At 40.3% G+C, this 26,199-nt stretch overlaps 1 protein-coding gene across 3 annotated transcripts; it reads right to left on the bottom strand.

The window, feature by feature from the left end:
- On the bottom strand, positions 1-26,036 carry MGT4 (magnesium transporter 4). Of its 3 annotated transcripts, none has more exons than XM_077377742.1 (6): positions 25,507-26,035; positions 24,889-25,110; positions 24,657-24,785; positions 12,938-13,101; positions 12,658-12,844; positions 1-450 (listed from the first exon to the last, which is right to left on the bottom strand). In XM_077377742.1, exons 1-6 carry the CDS (start codon positions 25,918-25,920, stop codon positions 163-165), a joined length of 1,404 nt encoding a protein of 467 aa, XP_077233857.1. In that variant the 5' UTR covers positions 25,921-26,035; the 3' UTR covers positions 1-162. The 3 variants fall into 3 exon arrangements, with proteins under 3 accessions (XP_077233857.1, XP_077233856.1, XP_077233858.1); XM_077377741.1 differs by lacking the exon at positions 1-450 and adding an exon at positions 804-1,237; XM_077377743.1 differs by lacking the exon at positions 1-450 and adding an exon at positions 4,004-4,388 and having other exon boundaries at positions 25,507-26,036.
- Positions 26,037-26,199: the final 163 nt, after the last annotated feature.

Genomic DNA, 26,199 nt, shown 5'->3' with positions numbered 1-26,199 from the left:
GGCCCAAAAGGAAATGGAATCAAACAACAAATAGTAACTGTAAAAGTTCTTCTATTAGGTACAGTAACAGGGGGATATCCATAGGACCAACCCCAAAATAAACCATCCAAAGCAGTAACAAGTTCTACAGCCTCTTACAATGGAGACAGAGCCTACATCGACTTACTCGAGTAAGCCCTTGTGCTTACACCAAGCAATTGCACCTATGTAAAGAAATATACAGCCTGTGGCACCACCACCAACTGTCCACAAGAACTCAGGCATACCATGTTTCTGCTCTTCGAACAAGTCGATATGGATGTTCATACCAAATATACCAGCCACCACCACGAATGCGCTCAACACAAGAGTTGCTGTTGTCAACATGACACCCATCTGTAGAAGATGATTCTGTTTGTCATCCAGCATAATATTGATGTAATCCTCTGTGTCGTCTACGTACTCCCTCAGCTTCGAGCGCCACCAAACAAGAAATCGTGCATGTAAGAACAAGAAAAAAGTGCATCTAAGAAGAAATATTTTCGACCCAGTTGGTTGAAATTTCGTTTTTCACCCTTATTTACAAAATTTCTACATAATGTCAAAAGATTTCTGCTGAAATTTTAAAAAATTCCACCAAAATGGCCATAATTTCCACCAAAATTACCAAAATGTTCACCGAAATTTTATACATTTCATTGGAAATTAAAAATAAAAATTTTATCTAGGTTGGAAAATGCAGGAAAGGCAGAAAATTTTCTGCTAGAATTTCTTTCCCAACAAACCAAACACACCCAAAAGGGAATTTATCAGACAACAAATAGTAACTGTAAAAGCTTTTATACAACGTACAGTAATAGGGGGGTATCCACAGGAACAACAAGCCCAAAGAAAACCATTCGAACTGACAACATCCACAGCAGTAACAAGTTCTAAAGCCTCTCACAATTTAGACAGAGCCTACATCGACTTACTCAAGTAAGCGCTTGTGCTTACACCAAACAATTGCAACTATGTAAAGAAATATACTGCCAGTGGCACCACCACCAACTGTCCACAAGAACTCTGGCATACCATATTTAGTGGGGTCAAACAAGTCGATACTGATGTTCATACCAAATATACCAGCCACAACCACGAATGCACTCAAGACAAGGGTTGCCATTGTCAACATGACACCCATCTGTAGAAGATGATTCTGTTTGTCATCCAGCATGATATTGATGTAATCCTCTGTGTCGTCTACGTACTCCCTCAGCTTCAAGTACCACCAATCAAGAAATAGTACATGTAAGAACAAGGAAAAAGTGCATCCAAGAAGCAATTTTTTCGAAACAGTTCGAATTTATTATTAAAAGAACAAAGCTAAAATGCAGCAGAGATTTCCCCAGATATAAAGAACCAGTATTCATTTCCCCTCGTTTGAATCGCAACTCTCAATCGGTCTAGAAAACACAAACATCACCCCATGACACCCCCCCCTCACCCCCTTCCCTCACCTTGGGCCTAGTTGCCCAAAGAGGAGTTGTCGAAGTTTAGCTTTACAGTATTATTGGTTAGTGAGACCCACTTTGGGCGTCACTTCTCCTTATGAACATTGTCCATGATGATTGTAGGGAACTTACGAACCAAATCAAAAGTATGGTACCCTCTAAATTCCTTTCCCCCACTTGCCCGAGAAATGACCATCCACTTGATTTCACGCATTAGACCACTAAAAATCTTCTTCTTCTTTTTTATGGGTATCTAACAATCTTCTTTGTCGTCAAATAACTGCAAAAGGGATCCTGCTCCACATAATCAACCTTTCTCACCAATATGTTTGCAATTCCAAGAAACAATACTTTCACTTGAAAATATCAAAAGTGCTAAAGTTTCCATGAGCCACTCTCCACCCAAAACATTGAACCTTGGGAGACACAAAAAAATCTTAGACCAATTACTAGAGAGATTTGGACCGAGAAATGGTTGCACTATTCCAACCTGTATCGAAACCTTCAAAGAGGCATGCCTCACCGCTCTACCAAGGAGAGTACTCAATTTCTTCGAAGAGAAAAAGACCATTTATGGTTGTAAAGATACAAGTAAAGCCTAGAAAGCACGGGTACTCTCCCGGGCCTCCCGTACCCGTACCCGACACGTATTGGGTGCGGGTACGTTCGGGTACGCCCTGGGTACGTCCCGGGTACGTACCCCCATAATTAGAAAAATAAAAACCCCTTTTCTTGTAGCGGGTGCGTGTCGGGTGCGTTAGGGGTGCGCACCCACGCGTACCCGACACGTCCTGCTTCTCCTACTGGTTTGTAAACCCTTCCTGCTTCCTCTCTCTCCTTCCCTGCACTTAGTATTTACATGTAAACCATTTAAGTAAATGTCTTTACTATTTTATTGTCCATTTACTTAAATGTCTTTACTATTTTATTGTCCATTTACTTAAGATTTACATGTAAATAACGGAATAACCCCCATTTGGATTTATTAAAAATAGTTTCAAGACCCAAATCTAAAAGGAAAAAAAATCAACTCTCCTGTTCTAGTACAAAATTCGCAGAATAAGGGTCGGGTCAAAATTTTAACATTCTTAACTTCCAAACGGTGGGGTATTTTTCAAATTTTAAAAATTCATAAAATCTATCATGTCCAAACATTATTAAATCCCAAAAGTCCGGTAAAAAAAATCTCATAATTTGGTCTCTAAAAATTATTTATCTTGTCAGGCACTGGTCAACACACTGGCGACAGACTTTTTTTCAAATGAATGATGTATTGATGCCTCATGTTATGAAATATGAAACTTAATCACTTATGAAATGAAGAGTAATATTAGAATTTTCCATTTTGGTGATGTTCTTGTTATTTGATTGCTCTCCAATTATTATTTTTTTAATTTTTATAAATATATAATAAAATATTAAAATATATTATTATATTCGGCGTACCCGAACGTACCCGCACCCGATTTTTTTGAAAAATCACGTACCCACGTACCCGTGTCGTGTCGTACCCGCACCCCGTACCCGTACCCGTGCTTCATAGAGTAAAGCTGATCAATTGCACATTTTCATTTTCCAGGCAATTATCATCCAGAGAGTTGAGAAACTCTTACAGTAGTTTTCTTTCTTACTAATTTGGTAAACCAAAAAGGTTAAAAAATGCTTGGAAAATGGGGGAAAGGCAGAAAATTTTACCAGGAAAATTTTCTGCTAGAATTTCTTTCCCAACAAACCAAACACGCCCAAAGGGTGCGTTTGGATACCAGGAATCAAGAATGGGTATGGAAATCAATTCCATTCCTATTCCATGGTAAAGGGAATGTGGATTCCAATTCTTGTGTTTGGTTACCCATTAACGAAGCATTTTCAGAAGAAAAAAATAACAGGTTTAGGTTCTCACGTATGAGACGAAGCATTTCCCATGGGGAGAGAGAGAGAGAGAGAGAGAGAGAGAGAGAGAGAGAGAGAGAGAGAGAGAGAGAGAGAGAGAGAGATTTTCTCCCTAAAATCATGGAGATTTTTTCTCCCTAATTTTGTCAACAAAATGAGACAAAGCATTTCGCATAGAGAGAAGAGAGTGAGCGAGAGAGAGAAAGAGATTTTCTACCTTAAATCATGGAGAGGGACAGAGAGAGAGAGAGATTTTCTCCCTTAAATCATGGAGGAGAGAGAGAGAGAGAGAGAGAGAGAGAGAGAGAGAGAGAGAGAGAGATTTTCTCCCTCAAATCATGGAGCTTTTTTCTCCCTAATTTTGTCAACAAAATTGAGTCTTTTTTGTGTAGGGAATCAGAATACCACCTACCTAGGGCGGTATCAAAATCCACCCAAGATTCCACCTAAAATTCCAGTTGGGCATTCCCTTTGCACCGAGTAAAATCACCCAAACGCAAGAATCGTGGGGATAGAATCAAACACCGATTCTTTAATTCGGATTCCATCAATCCAAACGCACCCAAAAGGGAATGGATCAGACAACAAATAGTAACTGTAAAAGCTTTTATACAACGTACAGTAATAGGGGGATATCCATAGGAACGACAAGCCCAAAATAAACCATTCGAACTGACAACATCCACAGCAGTAACAAGTTCTAAAGCCTCTCACAATTTAGACAGAGCCTACATCGACTTACTCAAGTAAGCGCTTGTGCTTATACCAAGCAATTGCAACTATGTAAAGAAATATACTGCCAGTGGCACCACCACCAACTGTCCACAAGAACTCTGGCATAAAATTTTTAGTGGGGTCGAACAACTCGATACCGATGTTCATACCAAATATACCAGTCACAACCACGAATGCACTCAAGACAAGGGTTGCCGTTGTCAACATGACACCCATCTGTAGAAGATGATTCTGTTTGTCATCCAGCATGATATTGATGTAATCCTCTGTGTCGTCTACGTACTCCCTTAGCTTCAAGAACCACCAATCAAGAAATAGTACATGTAAGAACAAGGAAAAAGTGCATCCAAGAAGCAATTTTTTCGAAACAGTTCGAATTTATTGTTAAAAGAACAAAGTTAAAATGCAGCAGAGATTTCCCCAGATATAAAGAACCAGTATTCATTTCCCCTCGTTGGAATCGCAACTCTCAATCGGTCTAGAAAACACAAACATCACCCCATGACACCCCCTCAACTTGGGCCTAGTTGCCCAAAGAGGTGTTGTCGAAGTTTAGCTTTACAGTATTATTGGTTAGTGAGCCACTTTGGGCGTTACTTCTCCTTATGAACATTGTCCTTGATGATTGTAGGGCACTTACGAACAGAATCAAAAGTATAGTACCCTCTAAATTCCTTTCTCCCACTTGCCCAAGAAATGACCATTCACTTGATTTCACGCATTAGACCACTAATAATCTTCTTTGTCGTCAAATAACTGCAAAAGGGATCCTGCTCCACAGAATCAACCTTTCTCACCAATATGTTTGCAATTCCAACACTACAAAAGAGTGATGAAGGATTGAAGGAAGACCTACGTCATGTCAAATCAACTAAGGATGTGACTCTAAACTACTCTAGGGACCTTGAAATGGGTGAAGAAGTGATTACAATTTTTCTCATCAACTTCACAAAGAATTCTATTTACCAAGAAACAACACTTTCACTTGAAGTGCTAAACTTTCCATGCGCCACTGTCCACCAAAAACATTGAACCTGGGGAGGGACATCCACCAACAAAATCCTATAACAATTACTATAGACTTTTTTTTTATCAGTAATTACTATAGACTTGGACCGAGAAATGGTTGCACTATTCCAACCTGTATTGAAACCTTCGACTGGTCTACAAAGGAGAGTACACAAAGCAGCCCCCCCCCCCCCCAACCACCACCACCACCACGACCCACCATTGCACGCAATGCGGAGAGAGAGAGAGAGAGAGAGAGAGAGAGTCCAATAAATCTTGTCTTAGACCCCTAAAACTCTTGAAAAAAGTCCAATAACTCTTCCATTAATAATAGGGAAATGATATCAGCCAAACCTTGTTTTGATATTTTTTTTCCACCACTAATGCATCTTGTCTTTTAGTATTTAGTCATTTACAGAGGTCACAAGGTTATTACAGATCCCCAAAAGCTCTCACAAGTCAATTAAGAAAGAAAAAACAAGATGGGTCCGTGCAATTATTAAAACATGATTGTGCTGATATCATTTTCCTTAACAATAATGGGAAAATGTGGAGAAAAGGTGCATCCCATGATCCAATACCTCCCCCAATTCCCAAACCACATCCCCCCCAATAAATAGTGAACAAAATCCCACACTACTGTGTTTTACACTTTATCCATATCCACTTTAAAAATACAGCTGGGGCTCTATTATAATCTCTTAATGCTCAGATCAGAAACTAGCATGTTCTTATGTTAATAATTTATACTCTTATATCTAACACATAGTATATAAATCAGGTGATATAAAATATAAGAGTATACATTCTTAAGAAACATTGTTTAAAGTACATACTGATGAACAATAATTCTGTTCAAAGTACTTATTGTAGCAAAGTACATATTGTATGCAGGTACATAGGAAATGTTATTCAGTCTCTTTGGGTCTGTTTGGTTGCACAGCATAAGCTCAGAGAGTAGTGGAATAAGTAGTCAACAAGGAGAGAAGCAGTGGGATTTGCCTGGAACTTACATCGGAGAATAGTGCTAAGCAGTGTTTGGTTGTCAACCTCGTAGAGTAGTAGTAGGGGTGTCATTACCAATATATAAAGAGAGAGAGGAGAGACAGAGAGAGAGAAAGCATCATTCACATTATTAGGGGGGGGGGGGGGGGGGGGGCACAGATGACACATCAACAGACATGCAATGATTAACTAGGACACACCCTTGGGAGTCTCCAGGGATTTCAATGTGTTAGTAGTATCCTATCTTTCATGAGAGAAGAAAAGAAGAGAAGTGAGAGAGCTGTGTTGCCCTCTCCCACACAAAAAGGATATATATAGAATTTGTATTCCCTCAACAAAAGCCCTTGATTTTGAAAGATGGCATCCCCTATGAGCTTGCAAATTCCAATGGCCATGATGTAGGCAATAATTTTATTAAGGCCACCCACTAAGCTAACGGGTTGATAGTCCCTTATCTCTCAAGCGCCATCTTTTTTGGGACTAAGCAAATTGCCAAACAACCCTCAAAGAAATCTTTGAACGTCCTCCGTAATTCACTTCTAAACTATTCAAAAATAAATATATAAATATATATGTATATAAATGTATATGTGTGTGTGAGTGAGAGAGAGAGAGAGAGAGAGAGAGAGAGAGAGAGAGAGAGAGAGAGAGTAGGGTTACACAAAAATAACAAGAATACCCCCTAAGTGGGTATGTAGTACATGAGCACTCTTAACAACCACCCTCAAGCTAGAATGTATATATCATACATTCCCAGCTTGTTACATAAGTCAGTCAACCTTGCTCTACTTAGAGATTTGGTGAACATGTCTCATATCTTATCATTTGACCTTGTGAAAACGGTGCATATCTCCCCATTTTAAATCCTCTAACGGATAAAGTGTTAGTCTACCTCAATGTGCTATGTCCTCTCATGGAAGACTGGATTCAATGTTATATGAACGGCTGCCTTGTTGTCACAATGTAATGAAGCGGGTGATGAGTAAGGCGACCCAATCTCAGACATAAATGATTTCAACCACATTAACTCGCATCCTGTATAGGCCATGGCTCTATATTCTGCCTCTGCACTCGACCTGGCTACTACATCCTGCTTCTTACTCTTGTCACAGGGGATGCTGCCCAATCTGTATCTAAATACCCCTCAATCCTCATGTGACGATGCTTTCTGAAGAACAGTCCTTTACCAGGAGCTTTCTTCAGATATCTCACAATATGGGTGACTGCTAACTAGCGAGTTGTGTGTGGCATGCTCATGAACTGATTGACAACACTGACGGCGAATGAGATGTCTGGATAAGTCACAATGAGGTAGATCAGGTTTTCAACTAGGCATCAATATCCACCCGGATCCTCTAGCAACTCCCCCCTGATCAGGAGATAGCTTCACATTTGGATCCATATGTGTCTCAGCTAGCTTCATTCCAAGAAGGCCAGTCTCTTCCAATATATCCAATGCATACCTTCTTTGGGACAGAGATAGTCCCCCACGTGAATAAGCTACCTCTATCCAAGCGTCCAAGGTCTTTGGTTCAAAACTCTTTCTGAAGGAAATCCTTCAGTCTCTTTGCACGGTGGCTCCCATTGATGATGATATTATCTACATAAACAAGTAGAAAGATACGACCATCCTTAGACAGTGAACCGAATACATAATGGTCAACAGCACACTGTGTCATACCGAATCGCACCACTGCCTCACTGAATATCCCAAACTATGTGCTAGGAGACTGCTTAAGGCCATACGTGGCCTTAACCAACCAACAGACGGTATGCCTCATCTCCCCCTGAGCAACATACCTAGGAGGGTGCTCCATATAAACTTCTTCTTGCAAATCACCACACAAGAAGGCATTCTTGACATCCAACTGGAAAACAGGCCTGGACATATTGACTGCAAGAGAAATAAAAACTGACTGATAAAATTTTAGCCACAAGGGAGAATTTATCTCTGTAATCAATACCATACATCTGTGTGTACCCCTATGCAACCAATCGTGCCTTCAATCTGTCGACTATCCCATCGGGTAGGTATTTGATTGTAAACACCCATTTACAGCCCACAGCCTGAGCACAGGGAGGAAGAGTAACCAACTGCCAATTGTGATTGGACTAAAGAGCACCCATCTCTGCATACATCCCAGCTCGCCAACTAGGATGAGCTAAGGCCTCTACAACAAAACGAGGGACAGTAACAGAGGATACAAAAGACAGAAATGAATGGTAAATGGGGGATATAAGAGCATAAGAAACGGCATCAGAAATAGAATGAATAGCAGAATGAGAACGAGTACGTGATGATATGGGAGCATCATCAGGTACAAAAGAAGAAATAGTTACCTCAGGATCATATGTGGGTCCAGCTGGCAGTGGAGGAGGTGGCGCGCATGAGGTGCTAGATGCACATGTGGGACGAACAACCTAGCGAGGACCACGGTAATAAACTTTCACCTCAGGGGGTGAAGAAGGTATGGGAGGAACTGGTAGCGGCAGCGGAAGTGGAGGGTCAGGGAAGGTGTAGCAACGGACCCAGTAAAGTAGGGGGTATCCTCAAAGATGAGGGATCTACTAACCTTTAGCTCTGATACCATGTTAGTGGTGTCCTATCTTCCATGGGAAAAGAAAAGAAGAGAAGGGATGGAGGAAGAGAAGTGAGAGAGATGTGTGTAAGTAAGTAGGGTTACACAAAAATGACAAGAATACCCCTTAAGTAGGTATGTAATACATGAACACTCTTAACACAATGCTATATTGGTAACCAAACAAGGAGTTTTGCTAGCTTGACACCTAAATGCCAAGCAAAGCCCTAAGCCAACCCGGATATTGTGCAACCAAACACATAGTAGAATTCGTTGTGGTGGTTGCAACAACCAAAAACTGTGACATGAAAGTGGCACCAAAGGCAGATGTTAGTAGAGCAAGAGCACTAGACTCTCGCCTAGGAGTGGCAGTAAAAGGTCATCGGTTTTTTCTTGTCAGATAGACAGGTATATAACCTAGTCCACCGGAAATGTGGGCAGGACAAAGACAAAGAGTTGGACAAAGGAACTGCCACATGGCTGGGGGTAGGGGGATGGACAACACCTGTATGATAATTAATAATCTCTAATTCTTTATATAAAATGTGGCTATCAATAGTTATTAGAGGCCCAGCTGTAATTCCTGAGGTACAATTGCTTTTCGAAGAATTGAGACCTTCACTTGCGATTAAAATCCCATCAAGAATTTGTATTCCCTCCACAAAAGCCCTTGATTTTGAAAGATGGCATCCCCTATGAGCTTGCAAATTCCAATGGCCATGACGTAGGCAATAATTTTATTAAGGCTGCCGACTAAGCTAATGGATTGATAGTCCCTTATCTCCCAAGCGCCATCTTTTTTGGGAATAAGCAAATTGCCAAACAACCCTCTCTCAAAGAAATTTTTGAACATCCTCCCTAATTCAATTCTAATCATTTCCCAATTCTCTTGAAAGAAACCAATAGATAACACACACACAACTCTCCGCCGACTCAGGGCCTAGTCCCTATCCATCCCAAAAAGCATCTCCTATCTCCACCTCCTCAAATAGTCTTTCAAGCCACTCAACACTCTTCGCCGAAAAGTATATCAATATTTTTTTTTTGAAAATTGACAAATATAATCATACCAGCAAATTTACAATGGGGACCAGTAGTCCCACCAGATTTACATAGTATGAATTGCCCAGGAGCATTCTCCTTGCCCCAAAGGAAACCCATTACCCCTTACATTACCCAATAACCTTAATTGTATTGAATCCAACAAAAAATGCCATATTGTGAGGCCTACCCAGTCAAGATCATGACCTGTCACGTCACACAGACTTCTCCACTACATTCTGAACTCGATTTTCAAAAATCCCGCACAAAGGCCCATAGCTATCGTGCACCTTCACCGTGCACGATAGCCAACCATCCAACAACATCGTCAGATCTCCGGCGACCTCCATCCCGTACCACCACCAATCACCACGGGCACCAGCTCCAGTCCCACCTCCATCTCCTCCACAAAAATCATCTCTGCCGAGGGAGTCTCAGCCCCCACCATCGTCATCAAGAATCCGGCAACCTCTGTTGCCACTGGCCACCATGCCCGTCCTGAAGCCACCACCCACGATCTTGATTACGATGACCACAACCTCCTACAGCCAAACCCAGCAACCCTATTGCTAACCCGGCAACCCACAGCCTCCCAAATCCTCCACGACCTCCAAATCTGATAATCCACAGCCTCCATGCCCTCGCTCCGCCTATATCCGGCCTTACCCGGCTCCGGATGCAGCAACCCACGGCCTCCGACAACCTCTGTGGTTTTCCTTGGCTCCAAATCCAGCTTCACGACCTCCACGGCCCCAGATCTAGCCACCACGAAAGAGCCATACTCCAGATCTGGCCTACACGGCTCATTTTTATCAACCATGGGAGAGACGAGAGAGAGAGAGAGGGCAAGACTCAAAAGATACATAGGAAAAAAGGGAGACGAGAGAGAGCCAGCAATGGGGAAAGACAAGAAAGAAAGGGCGAGGCTCAAAAGATACAGAAGAAGAGAGGGAGACGAGAGGGTGGGAGACACGCAAGAGAGAGAGGGAGACGAGCGAGAGAGAGAGAGAGAGAGACAGAGAGAGAGGGAAACAAGAGAGAGAGGGAGAGGGAGAGGGGGAGAGAGAGGGGGGGGGATGAGAGAAAGAGACCGCCTCCCTCCCTAGGCTACCATCGACCTAGGGAGGGAGCATTTGAAAGCCCCTTTTTTGTTGCCTTTTTTTTCACCCAGAGCGTACCCTTTTTCCTCCTCTCCCTTGAGGTTATCAAAACCCTTGAGGTTAGGTCTACTCCTCTCCCAAGTATAAGGTTCTTATAATAACCTACAATGACTTCATCAACCCCCTCTTTTCCACAAAGTTCCCATTATCTCTAAGAGAGCTAACAAGGTCCTTCCAGTGTTTTCCATCGTATGCAAAAAAAGTGATGTTCATATCCTACTCCTTTAGCCACAGTGTTTGTGTATCTTTGTTATTTCTTCTCTTGGCATTCGATGACATCAGCTTCATCACACACCTCTTCTTTCCCTTCCTTTGCCCCTTTGTTCGTCTCATTATCCCTCTACCTTCAATTCCATCATTAACTGAACCTTCCTTCCACACTAGGGGCACAACTCCAACCTGATTTTATGGTTAAAGCTCAAACACGAATTCCCAAAATGCAACCTGAGTTGCAACCCTATTTCAAACTGTGTGTGCCACTTGTATGGGTAGTTCAACGGCCATCGACAATAAGTGCATCCCCCCACCCCGCAAAAAAAAAAGCTTCTTACACACCTATTCTCTCCTTCACCATGGGTCCCAATCATCCCTCTCTGATAATGTGCCACATCATTTCCCTTGCAACGGGAATACCACCACCTTCAACCTCTTGCCCTCCCTCGTCACAACTCATTAGGTCCGGGCATTCAACTCCGAACCTTCTCAATAATTGATTCACTGGCACCCCATTTTTATTCCTCTGTAACATCCACCACATGAGTTTTCCCATGCACCAATAGCTCTATGGGTGCAGGCAGCCTCACCGTTGCCCTAGCTTAGACCCTGATCATAGAAAATTCCAGGAATCTCACCTTCTCTGTCCTCCCATCCACCTCCAACATAGTTTCAATGCATTCCACTATGTCCCCGAAGGCCTCTTTCTCCGTGGCGTGAAGGGGAAGATCATAAACCCTTAGCCAAACAGTGCGGAAGCTGATCCTCTTAGACATACTCCATCTAGACATGGATAGGAATGAGGAATCATGCTCCAAGTCAACCTCCCCCATAGCTCTAGCCGCTTCTTCCGCCTGATTCAAGTACAAAAGGATTTGGTGCCAACCCATATGAGTAAATAGATGGCCACCCCCTCATCATCCATCTATTAGTAGCCCACATCACCGCCAAGTTCATCGCCCATGAGGTTTAACCATACTGGCAGACCAACCAGCAAAGTATCTGCTCCTCACTTTGGAAGCGGTGCCATCTACCACCACCTTTACTTTACCGCTCATTGACATTAAAAATTGGATGAAACTATAGTAATCATAATACCATTTAGCGATTGCTTTTATGAAGTTCTCAACTAGAGTTCCGACAATATATAAATAGAAAAGGGAAAACCAATAAAATTATCACCAATGCAAGAAATTGCAAACATTTTAGGAAGCAATCATGTTATGAATTGGCGTATAGATTTATTAAACAGATCCCATTAGTTCTTTGATCATAGACAAGGAGCTTGTTTATCGTAACTGTAAAATTAATGCACTACCAAAATGCTATATTAGGAAGAGAGAGAAATGGCAAATGAAATCGGTTAAAACAGAAGAAAATTTCAGCTTCCTATGGCAATACAGTTTCACTATTCCAAACATCGAGGCTTTAAGTGTTTCCTAATACAGCCACTCTAATCTAGAAAAAACACTAAGATGGAGCAACGAAATACAAGGACATAGTCAAATATAAGAAACCTGAAAGAAATTATAAAAGGAGTTAAAGGCTGCATACCGTGGAGAGCTTGTTCAATGTGCCATCAATCTGCACAAAGTATGCCTCCAATAGCATTTCAAGTTCCTCCACATCAAGATGTTTGCTGCCGCTGTGTGTGCTACTTGTATGGGTATCAATATTTGGAAGAACACTTTCATAATTATTGGGACCATCGTTTGCCTCCAAGGAAATTTCAGCAGGAATCCTGAAAATTACGCAACAAACTCAGTCTGAAATTGCAAATAAATTACCCACAGATTGAAATGGACAACCATCACCAAAACATTAGATAAAGTACCTTTCATCATCCATATCAGATTGAAGAACACCATCATCCATGCCTTCTCGGTCATTCAAAGAAAGAGAAGACCCATCAAGGCGTTGTTGCATCAGCTTATCTGTCAAATACATCTCGGCCATGTCTTCATCATCATCCAGAAGGTGTTCAAGTTCATCCCTTACCTGGAAAATCAACATTGGTCAATCACTAATGGCAAACACGGTGAAAGAATCAGAAGAACAAACAGAAGATAGATTTTCTACATCAATGAAATGGCAAAAGACTAGCCAGGCATTCCGAAGTTACTTGACACAAAATTAAAATCATTGGAAGTGTTATGAAGGCAACTAAAATCAATAGCTCTTTTGAACAACAAATTGGAAAAAAATGGCACTTGATGAAAGAAAAAAGGAAGGGGATGGTACTTTTATGAATTATGGTGATTTCTACTTGAATTGTATAGAAATACTTTTATGAATTATGGTGATTTCTACTTGAACCTTATAGAATATTTAGTTTTAGTTGGGTTCTAGAAATCATTATCTAGGAAATAGATAAGAATGCTTGAAGTTTGTAAAGTTTTTATCATGAATTGAGAAGGTTTAAACTTTAAATTAAAGCAGGACTACTCTCTCTCTCTCTCTCTCTCTCTCTCTCTCTCTATATATATATATATATATATATATATATATATATATATATATATTTAAATGAGGACTAGTCTATAATTATAAACAGTTTACGACAGAAACATTGTTTTTAGAGATTTAGGTTAGCTTTCAAGAAAGTGTTGTCTGCACTAAGAGATTTAGCTGGTTTTAATGGCTGTTCTGTAGGTGAAGAGGACAATAACGATAAAGGGTGTTCCTCTCTATGAAGTATTTTGGAGGTGAAAATAGTGCAATGGCAAAAGACTAGCCAAGCATTCCGAAGTTACTTGGTGCAAAATCAAAATCATCAGAAGTGTTATGGATGCAGCTAAAATCAATAGCTCTTTTGAACCAATATTTGGGGAAAAAAATGGCACTTGATGAAAGAAAAAAAAAAGGTGATAGTACTTTAATGAATTATGGTGATTTCTACTTGAATCATATAGAAATACTTTTATGAAGTATGATGATTTCTAATGGAACCTTATAGAATATTTTAGTTTTAGTTGGGTTCTAGAAATCCTTCTTTTCGACATAGGTAAGAATGTTTGAACTTTGTAGAGTTTTTATCCTGAATTGAGAAGCTTTAAATTAAAGTAGGACTAGTCTATAATTAGAAACAGTTCCTGATAGAAATGTTGTTTTTAGAGATTTAGGTTAGTTTTCCAGAAAGTGTTTTTTGCACTTAGAGATTTAGCTGGTTTTTATGGCTGCTCTGTAGGTGCAGATGACAATAATGCTAAAGGGTGCTCCTATCTATGAAGTGTTTTGGAGGTGAAAAGATTGCATCTATAATTATACATGTTGGAAAACACAGGCTTAAGGAAATTATTGATAAATCACAAGTTTTAGCTTATGCTTTCATTTTTGTTACGTTTCTCATTGGAATTAGCACCATACATTATTGAGCTGTCCATCGTTTGTTTATTCTCTTGTGAGATTGCAAATTTGTGTGGTTAGTTTATGTTTATTTTCTACATAATATTTGCGATGAAAACAATTCAACTTCTAGACTAAATTTCCATTGCTAGAGGAAAGGTTCAATACTATAGAGAGTGGTGATGAAAATTATGAAGAATTGCTGAAGGCATTGATGATCTGGAGCATGATAAGAATTTGGAAGAGTATGTGAATTATTCAAAATTTTATGAAGAATCAAATTTTAATAAATATTACAGTCAATGGGAGGGTCTTCTTTAAAAAACTTTGACTCAGTTTAAGATGAAGACAATGAAGAATCTGTGGAGGAAAACAAAAATTATGGGGAGCTGATAAATGCGCCCCTTTAAATTCTGCAGACACCCTTATTAGTACCCTCGCACCTGCTAAAGTAGGTAGCCGGTAATGTGAAGTTAGAACTTTTATAAATGACCAAAATACCCATTGAAACAGCAGCTCTCTCTCTCTCTCTCTCTCTCTCTCTCTCTCTCTCTCTCTCTCTCACATTTTTGAAATTCAGGTCCCTACTTCTCTTTGAAACCCAAATGATTTTGATCTAATTTCAATTGGGTTTTGAATGGCTAGGTTAGGTTTTCCTATTCCCTCATGATTTTACAATTGTAACACTATGAAAGTTATGCTCGTTGATGATCGATCATATCAGAGAGTAGAGGGATTGATTTTTCTTATTTTAGTCTCATATTACTGTTTCCGTTTGCAAGGGCCTCTCGGAATGATTCCCAGGGGTTCACTATGTTCAGTTAGCATATGTGTAACAAGTTGCGGGAAAAAGTTCATTATCAATGAGGAGTTTATCTCATAAAAAATTTCCCTGCAATTACAAGGAAAGATCTGATTTCATTCTTCCTGTTCACTTGGATCTGATGAGGATGGTCATTTGGAGACTTAAGGGGCACATTTGGTATTCAAACGAACGGATCATGAGGCAGTCTCCCTCTTCTTCAGTGGGGTGCTTTTGTCCAACTAATAGCCTCATCTGGAACTGGTTATCTGCCCAAGAACTCTTTCTTGGTTAAGACCCTCTTTCTTCAATAACTCTTTTAAAATAAAGCTTCTGTGAAGACAATTTCTCCATATAAAGAACAAAGGGGAAAAAACAAGAAGAGAGGAGGGAGGGACCTTGGGCGTTGGATTTGGCCGGGAGCGCTCGTGGGGCGATGAATTTTGCTTGTTCTGAGGGAGTGGTTAGGGGTAATGGCGACTGACAAAGAGAGAGATGGGATATGGGCTGATGGGTATTTTGGTCATTTTATAAAATTCTTACTTGATCATGTAACTGCTACCTACTTTAGCAGGTGGGAAGCTCTCAAAACGGGTGTCTGCAGAATTAAAAGGGGTGCATTTATCATTTCCCAGATTATGTTGATGATTAAAGAGTCTCGCCATTAATTTTGTGGGTTAAATTCAGCATCAAGAGTTTTGGGCTGCATAAAGCAGAATTTTGAACTGACTTCTCAATGAAAATAGGGCCTTTGAATGCTATGGTCCTGTAAACATTCATTCAAAAAAATGATTTGCACTTTCGGAAAAATCCATGAAGAGAAAACTCTTCAGTACATACATGTACGATTTGTGAAGAAAGGTTATGAGCTATACATAATACTTCATTCAGGTTTACACAATTTCTTTGCTCAAAACTAGAAGACGACCCTATATTTCAGTTGAATTTTAGGAATATTTTAATTCAGTTTCAGAAGATATGGTAGTCTTTGTACCCTTGAAAATCAATGCTCCTTTGTACTCAGGTAATAGATTTTGACATAGTTTTATACAAGATGAATGAATGTTTGTCCGGTTTATTGTTATACGAAGTTCAGTGATGTTTACAAGGATATATGGTATTGATGTAAGGGTATACAGTCTCTCCAGTTAGGATTGAGATTGTTTGATCTCTTCTGATAGGATTTGGGATTGCGAGGTCTCTCTCATTCATTGATGTTTACAAGGATACATGGTACTGATGTTTACAAGGGTATACAGTCTCTCCAGTTAGGATTGAGATTGTTTGATCTCTTCTGATAGGAATTGGGATTGCAGGTTCTCTCTCAAAAAATTTAGGGGTTGTTTGGATACTTGGATTTTAGAATCCAGGTTTTAATTTGAAAGCGGTGTAAAATTCATATATTAAGTAAGAAACCTCTCCCCATCCTGGAGGATGAAACCTAGATTTTAAGTAAGAGATCCAGGTTTTAGAAATCTCTCCCCCATCCTGAGATTTCTAAAACCTGGAAATGGGACGATCTCCTCTCTCGCTCGACGGAAAGAAGGGCAAGAAATAAGGATCTCTACATACAAAATAAGGATTGCAAGTTCCCTCACTTACTGGATTGCGGTTCTGTCCCTTCTGAACGAAGTATGGAATCAGATGTTATGCGTTTGTCCATAACATTATGTGAAGTGAAGATTAGCTTCCTGTGATGCTCACTTCGAGTCTGCCATTACTGCCACTACCGACCGAGAGAACTCTACAGGGATGTGACGCACCTCCGACGAGCTTCCCAGAGGCCTTTCATAAAGAGTGACTTTGAAAGCTCGGCCCAGCACCGATCCCTGTACAGCGTCAACCTTTATTTTATTTTCTTTTTTTCTTTTTTTTTAATGGTATCCACAAGATGCATCTATCGATCTCCATATCCAATCACAAGGAGAGGGCAAAAAGCCGCAACTTTCACACATCTTGGCCACGTCACCTCCAACAAACAGCAACACGTTCTGTCTAAAAAGACCACCTCACCCAACCAAGCACCCATCTTAGAGGTCTCCCAAGACTAAGCATGAAGAGGTACACCTCTGATCTCCCACCAGATCGAGTTTGGGTTCACAGATGTTCCAGAGAACTTATTCCATCTTGATAAGGTCTCGAACGGGCATCCCTACATAGCAACAAGTACATATGCTCTTTGTTCGGGATCTTCGCATTCCTATGCAATAATCAGTGCTTCTAATGTGCTAACCAGTGAGATCTTTGTTTGGTCAGGTACCCCAGCATTAGCAAACCATAATTCTGGGGCATCTAAGTCGGTTCTTCAGGTCTTAAGCAATCCCTCCCCTAAATAAGGCGCCACAGCCCCGATATCCTACCCAGGCACTACCTCGCTAAATGATCTTCTCCCAAAGCCTGCATCACTGCTACGGACCTCCACTTTCGATTTCAAACAATTCCCGTTGTCGGAACAACCAAGACTTGGTGTGCAGGCTGATCTAGACTGTTGTCCTTCACTCCTCACTACCATTGACCTCTTTTCTTGCGGAGTTCAAGTATTTCCCGCAGTTCCTGCAAGCAATTTGCCTCTTAAAGTTTTGAAACTAGCACCTACAGAAAATCCAATCTCCCAAGGCTTTGTTCCCCTTGTCCTCTACAGCTTTCAGAAATCTATAATGCTTCCAGCTTCTAATTCATCCCACGGTTCATCTCTGTATTCTTTGGCTCCTCTATGTCCTACTCTGCTATGAAAGATCTCACCTACGATCGGAGTCTTCCCCTTTCCTCTCCTTGTTGCATAGCAAGCATCTTGGAGCCCTATCTTTGTCTCCTCTAGATCTTTCCCGATGTTGAAGTCTCTCTCTAGATAGAGCCATTCTCTCTAAACAGTCTTAAGCGTGTTCCAATAATCAAAATATAATCAACTTTCCTCGTAAGTTATTTCCGTGCTACCATCTATTTACCCCGAAAGAGGCGAAATGGCATACACTCAAGGAGGTAGTAATCAAATTACGCCGTTTCATGTTAAAATGACCAGAGTCCTCCTGTCATGGAAAATGACCTTATATACCGTATCATGTTAAAATGACCAGAGTCCTCCTGTCATGGAAAATGACCTTATATACCCTTATGACATAAATATGATCAAAATACCTCCATTCAGGATAAAATGACTAGAATATTCTCGAGTCATGGAAAATGACTAGAATACCCTTGTGTCATGGAAAATGACTAGAATACCCCTATAACATAAAAAAGATTAAAATTCGCCGTATCGGGTAAAATGAACATAATGCCCCTGCATCATGGAAATGGCTGAAATACCCCTATATGACCAGAATACCTCTGCATCATGGAAATGACCGAAATGCCCCTATATAGGGTGAAAATGACCAAAATACCTCTGAGTCATTGAAAATGACTAAAATATTGACATGAAACGACGAACATACCCACTATATAGGGTAAAAATGACTAGAATACCCCCCGAGTCATGGAAAATGACTAAATACCCCAATATCAGGTAAAAATGAACACAATACTCTGAAGTCATAAAAATGACTAAAATACCCCTATACCATAAAACATGATCAAAATATGTCATATCAGGTAAAAATAACCATGATACCTCTGCATAATGGAAAATGACCAAAATACCTAGGGTGAAAATGACCAAAATACCTGTCATAGAAAATGACTAAACTACCCTCTATGATATAAAAATGATCAAAATACCCCAATCCAGGGTAAAATAACTAGAATACCCCGGAGTCATGAAAATGACTAAAATACCCTCATGACAAAAATGATCAAAATACGACGTATGGGGTAAAAATGACCAGAATACCCCCGAGTCATGGAAAACGGCTAACATACCACTATCCAATGGGTGAAAATGACCAAAATACCACTAAGTCATGTGATATGATTAAAATACCCTTATGACATTTACCCTCTACAATATGTGGTCCTGGAACGCTAGAAATAATATTACCCCCTTCGTATTTACATGGTAAGTAGATTACATCGAAATGATTTACCCTGAAATGGATTACTCCCTTGTATTTACCCTCACTGGAACAGACCCTTAGTCTCTCTACTTCCTATTCAAAATTGAAGAGCTTCTTTGTTTTTGTTGATATCAAATTTTAAAGTTCAATCGATTATTTAAATTTTACTATTATCATTATGAGGATCATCTTGAACGGATATGATCTTAAATCTAACAGTCGAATTGAGTTCATCTCAACCATCAAATTTATAAATTGAATTGATCTCAAGATCCAACGGTTAGATTTGATTGATTTCATTGTGGATTGTTATGCTTAACCTAGATTTGAGATTTAAGAGTAGATCAAAGGCTAACTCTGACACTAATTTTAGAAAAGTTTGCTAAAACCCTAGATCGGCTAGATTAGAGTGACTTTCACATGCCCGAAAGACTAGAGAACATTTTCCCTCTTGTTCTGTATCATAGATCCATGGGAAACAAAATAAGGAAAAGAGCCCAAAATCCTCTTTCCAACTTTTTTGGCCCTTACGGAAAAAAGAAATTGCACAGTTTTTTATAGAATCTATATCGGCAAAGGAGTTAAACTAAAGCCGTCATTATCCAAATCTCTATCACTTACAGTAAAATCTTTCAATTAAACAAATTAAAACACCTAATTTATGATTGGGAGTATGTAAGGATTATTCAGAGAAATTTGGATGAGTGGTGCCTCCTCCAAGCTTTTTGAAATTAAATTTGATGGAAGTAGTAAATCTTTAAGGGCAGTGATATATTCGCCCCTTTTCTTCCTTGGGACAGACCTCTCTAGTGTATTTATGACTACCCTTTTACGCTGCAAGGGGCTGGCCCAAGGAAGAAAAAGAAGCGAATAAATCATTTCCCAATAACTGATGAAAATGGTAAGAATAAGAAAGAAAGTTTCGGAGGTCTAATCCTAGACTAGTGAGGAGCTATTATTTTATTTTATTTTGGTTTAAAACTTAAATAGTCTAGTTGGAAACTCGCTAGCAATTGAGCAGAAGTTAGAGACGATTGGTGGCCATGAAATTCTTGGCAATTTTTTTTTTCAGGTTTAATGAAGTTTGTTGATGGTCATCAATGTTAGAATTGTACTTATCATGTGTATCATATGGATGTATAGTGGACTACCCTTCATTAAGGGTAGTTCAATTTTTAAGTTATCATGTGTATGTTAAACAACATACCCATTCTATTGTTCTTAATGACGGAAAATTCTTGGAAGCTTTGTAGTTTGGTGGAAGCTCCCTTCCACAGAAGATCGCTTCGAAACCTTAGTTCTTGCTTCCAAAATTTTGAGGAAGTGCGATTCCAATATGCTTCTTTTAATTAAGAGTGTGCTTCCTTTTCTTTTTTTCCTGAATGGTGAAAAGATTTCATTAAAGGAGGGAAAAGACCAAGGAGATCAGAAACATAAAAGTAACAATGAAGAGACAAGAAAAAGAAAATACAAATGCAAGCCACACAAAAATACTAAATCAGGCATAAAGTCAAATTGTTCCAAGCTCTACTTGGAGACCCCCTCTAGCTAATTTGTCCGCCTCACCATTAGCAGACCGCCTAACATGAATGAAGGAAATAGATGCAACTCCAATTCTATCTTAGATTTCATCAAATAAAGCGGCAAATCTCCATGGTACACAATGTAATCCCCTCAACTACCTTATCACATGATGTCGCCCAAAGGAGGGGAAAAGAGAAGAAGCATAGGAAGAGAAGAAGAAGAGAAAGGGAAGAGATTAGAAGAGAAAGAGAGAAGACAGAAGAGAAGAAATTAGAGGGGAGAAATAATAGAAGAAGAGAAAAGAAGAAGGGGGATAAGGGAGAATCTTTGTTCTCAATTCATTTATTCATCATCAAAATCTGAAAACCCTAACACATGAGGGCCTTATATAGGCCACAAAAATAACTTGGAAATAAAATAACATGGAAAAATAAAGCCCTAAAAACTAAAACATGCAAATAAAAATCCTAGAAACTAAATGACATGGAAATAAAAATCCTAAAAGTTATAATTGGCAAAATATGCCACTTATTGGGCCTACAATACGCCATTCTCCCCTCATTGAAAAGAACCGCCTCGAGTTATAGTCCGCCCGAATCAAATATGTAAATAACCCACTCTCGCAGTAGGAGTATAAGGTCGTCAAAGACACATCTAATATAAGCCATCAGAAGCGGTCCATCGGGGTAAGTACGATGGACTAGAAACATATAAACCCGGCCGAGGCCAATCATAGACTGTAAATGGTCACTCGTGGTAACCGCATAAAAGATCCCGGCCGTGTCAAATGTAAAATCCCAGTGTTTGAAAATGCAAATGCGGGTGAAAACGCGATAGAAGAAAATCCTAATTGACACAGCACGACACAATCGAGTACTCAGTTGACATGGTCATAAATCGGGAGAGTCAGAGGAGTTTTATTGACTCTGTCATAGTTTTAAAACTCCCCCGCATCATCGTGGAGTCCCCCGAGTTGACACCCTTTATCCTTGGCAGCATTCCGTGTTTTGCCCTACTGTGTCAATAAAAACTCCTTTGACTCTCCCGAGTTATAACAGCATCAACTGAGTACATAGCCGCATCAACCAAGTGCTCGACCATGTCATGCCTAGTCAACTCGGATATTCTTCGATTGCATTTTGAACCGCATCTGCATTTTGAAACAACTCTATAGTGCAAAATATAGAACGCGGCCAAGGGAAAAGGGAGTCGACTCGGGGGAGTTCACAATGACATGGGGGAGTTTTAAAACTATGGTCTTGCATTTATCATGTTCTCCACAGTTTTGAAAATCAAATCCAGTAGGCTCTCAGATGTTCAGATAATTTGCAGCCTCGTAACACCGCTGTTCGTCGATGACTCCTCACCACTCTAGCAACATCTCAGAGCACAACGCAACTCTTGCTAATTGTCGTCGTCGTCGTCCCCACTATCTTTGCCGCCAACACAGACGTCGTCATCAAAGCCCTCGCTGCCGTTGCTTTCTTCCAATCATCTTTGTCATCATCCTCATTGCCCCAAGTCCTGAAATCCAGCATGACCACGGTCGCTTGAACCCCAATTCATGGAAAATACAAGATTCCTTCCGTTTCCTACTTCATGGCAGGCTTTTGGTTCCAAGTTGCGGTTTCATGCATCAAAGTTGCCACAACTACTCAGTTTTATGCTATAATAAATGGGGTTGTCTTCAAGTCTAAAGAAAGAGGGTTTCATGCAATTGTATCCAAAATAATGACACCCACATTCCAACTCTCTCTCTCTCTCTCTCTCTCTCTCTCTCTCTCTCTCTCTCTCTCGTTTTTTTTTTAAGGGCTCTCTTTTGTCGTTACTCATAGATCTACCCAAAATTGATAATTACACTCCTTTGAAATCAAAAGAAACCGCATTTCCTTGATACCTAGAGTCGTCGCTCTTTTCTTAGAGTTGTTGATATTTTCCACCACAATCTTTGGCCACTACTTGTCGCCTCTCTACATCTTATTTTTCAAAAACTTTCTTTTTTCTCTCTAGTTAAATTTCTATTTTTTAATTTTGATCTATATCAGTTGGGGTGCCTCACTTGAGGTGTGAGCCTGAAACAGTTAATCTACATAGTTGAGGTGTCTCGGTTTCTTCAGGCACATGCCTGAGAGGTTAATTCAAGATTCAATGTGGAATGGTACTCAAAAGTGACCATCGGGGCTCACATTTGCCTACTAAGGCTTGGTCCATATTAACCACTTTGAGGAACAGTATCCGAAACCGAACTATGAAGACTCGCCCATGGAGGCTCGAGTTACATCTAGCCCATTGAGGCTCTTCGCTACTTATCTTGCAAGCGACATTCGCTTCGGCAACCAGCATCATTGAACATATTCAGCGGACATTCAACAACAAGCCTCAGTCACTATCAGAAGAAATTCATTATCACCTTTGACAGTGTGCATCGATTGGTGAATTTTAATTACATTTTTTGTTGAGGATATATATATATATATATATATATATATATATATATATATATATATATATATATAGAGAGAGAGAGAGAGAGAGAGAGAGAGAGAAAACTGTTGGTGAGCGCACCATTTTTTTGGTGCGCTTAAGTTGTTATAACGCCTCCCATTCGTGCGCCTAAGCAGGACCCAGCGGGACCCAAACATTTAAACGAATGGGAGGTGTTATAACAACTAGACCTGGCAAACGCGACCCATGCCCGCGGGTCGACCCGACCCACCCGCAAATTTGCGGGCACGGGTCTGAGTTTTAGTGACCTGTCAAAACTAACCCGCGGGTGACCCAACCCGCAAAAACACGGGTCGGGTCGGGTCAACCCGCGGGCACCCGCTTTTTTAAGCGCGGTTATTTTGTTATGCTAATCTAGTTAGATGGCTTTTTTTTCTAATGCCAAAGATGGTGATTTTGTCATGCTAATCTATTTTTTAAGGGTTTGATGCCTGAATAGGTTATGGCTAGCACCATAGGTTGATCCCAACCCTCCGATTTGAATGTTAGAGGGTTGATCACTTGATCCTAACCCTCTATAGATCGGAGGGTTAGGATCAACCTATTGAAATGATTTTTAGGGCAACACCTATTTAGCCTGTGGGCCATCTAATGGACGGTTTGGATCATCCCACGGTGCCGGCCATACCGCCCTCATCAAAATCCAGTGATAACATTTCCCAAAATAAGCAACTGTTTGAATTTGTGGGTGACCGCGGGTTGACCAGGCCCACCCGCGGGCCGCGCGGGTCACCTAAATTCTGACCCGCAAAAATGCGGGTCATTTCCTCACCTGACCCGTGTGACCCGCACCCGCATCACCCGCGGGTTGACCCGGCCCGACCCACCCGTTTGCCAGGTCTAATAACAACTTAAGCGCACCAAAAAAATGGTGAGCTTAAGCGCACCAACAGTTTTCTCATATATATCAGGTCTAATAACAACTTAAGCGCACCAAAAAAATGGTGAGCTTAAGCACACCAACAGTTTTCTCATATATATATATATATATTGAATGGTTTTGTTGGGGATATATTATTATAATCAAAACTGTGTCGATTTCCAATCCACATACGTTTGATGGGACATGTTAGAATATATCATGCAAACAGTTTTTTAGTCAAGGTAGTTATGTATTTTGAACTTTAAGCATCGGTAGTTTTAGGTATTTAAGCATAGGTTCTTCATGTAAACCACCTGTAAAAGTCTATAAATATAATGAAATGGCACCCAAGATAGCATTGGGTTTTCTCCATATTTTTCTACCATTTTCATATTCTTTCAAAAAACAGACCTAATATAAAATACATTTAATTCGGAACTCCCCACGGCTCAGAAACGCCCAGGCAGTTTCATGTAATCAATATAATCAAAATTCAAAAAATAAAAGGATTAAGTGAATCAACCTTTTGAACGCGTCCAGTTATCGCAACCAAACGGCTCTTGATCTGACGGACACGTTCCAAATTGAGAGTGCTAATCTTCGAAGTCAACTTATCCAATGCCGGGTGCGCTTCTTGCTCTAATGTGCTCGCCTAATTTCAAATTACGAAACACAAACAAATCATCAACACCATAAGCCAAAAACAAATACCCATTCAAAAATTCAAAGCCACAAAGACACAGAGATCATCTTACCTCACTCTCTAAACAACTGCAAGCAGCCTCGAGACACGCTTCCAACGCAATAAACTCGAACGGTAGAACCTTCGGCCCAATCGGATTCGGTCCAAGTAGATTCTCAAACCCAGTTCTACTACCATCTCCCTTATTTTTCTCATCCAATTCCTGCAACCGTGGATCCTCAGAATCATCATACGCCATCGACCAGTCCGCATTCCCACCTATGATCCTACCTTCCTTTACAACAAATACAAGAAATTTTTCAAACAAACACAACAAAATTGAGGATAAAAGAGCAAAAAAATAAACAGAAGAGTTAGACCTAAAAAAATAATGAGAAAAATTAGACCTAACAAACTGAAGAGAAGAGTTAGACCAAAAACTCTGTTTGGATTGGAAAGGAAAAATATTTCTAAATTGTTCTTCTTTTTTACACATGAAATAAGATACAAGATAACTACAAAAAAAAAAAAAACCTAGTCAATTTTCACTGAGATGGATCTTCAATTCATGATAATAACCCTCTAAATTAACCATAATCATATCATTTTCATCTAAATCTTGAAAAGAAAAGAAAAAATTCTGTTAGAATTGTTTTTCTAGGGCATAAAAAAATCAAGAGAAGAGTTAGACCTGGTTGGTAGTGGAGGTGGAAGTGGCTTGGTGAAGGCGAAGGAGGCGGCGTTGAAGCTCTTCAACAAAAGGAGTAACAGAAGGATCTTTTGAATTCAGAAGAAGCACTTCTTGGGCAGTGATAATCGCTTTTATATGCTCCAAATTAATCACAATCGCTTTTTCTCTACCAAGAACGGTAGAAGGGTAAGAGAGGAGAGGGTCCAAGATCCGTAAATCCCGGGCCGGGAGTCCTGTCCGTTTCATGATTGAATGTTTTCCGGCTTCGATTATCTGGGCGTGGCCTGAAGCGTCTAGGAGGAGCCAGGCTCGGACCCCGGTGCCCTTTTTTCGGGTCCCACCGGGTCGGACTCCGTCCATTTCGTCTTCGATTGGTGTTACTACTAGTTTTGAAGGTGGACGAGGTCCCCTCATTAGGGTTTTGGGGTTTGAAATTGAAAGAGGACGAATCGGAATTTTTTTTTTTACTTTGTTTTCTCTTTTCTGGGTGTTGGGGGCGGGGGGAAGATGATTCCTCTGAAATAGTCGGAAGTTTTTTCCGGTGGTTTTGACTTTGGTGATGACGTGTGTGGCACGTTTACACACGTGCCAAAACTTGCGTAAGAAATTATATAATTTAATGACAAGGAATGCTAGAGTCAAGGGAGCCCTTGCAAAAATGAGATGAAAGGGCTACCCCATTGGCTGCACGTG

This window comes from Tasmannia lanceolata, unplaced genomic scaffold (assembly GCF_043159265.1).
Source record: "Tasmannia lanceolata isolate RefF3 unplaced genomic scaffold, GAP_Taslan_0.1 ptg000004l, whole genome shotgun sequence".
In the NCBI taxonomy this organism is placed as follows: Eukaryota; Viridiplantae; Streptophyta; class Magnoliopsida; order Canellales; family Winteraceae; genus Tasmannia; species Tasmannia lanceolata.
This window is presented reverse-complemented; position numbering and strand designations above follow the sequence as displayed.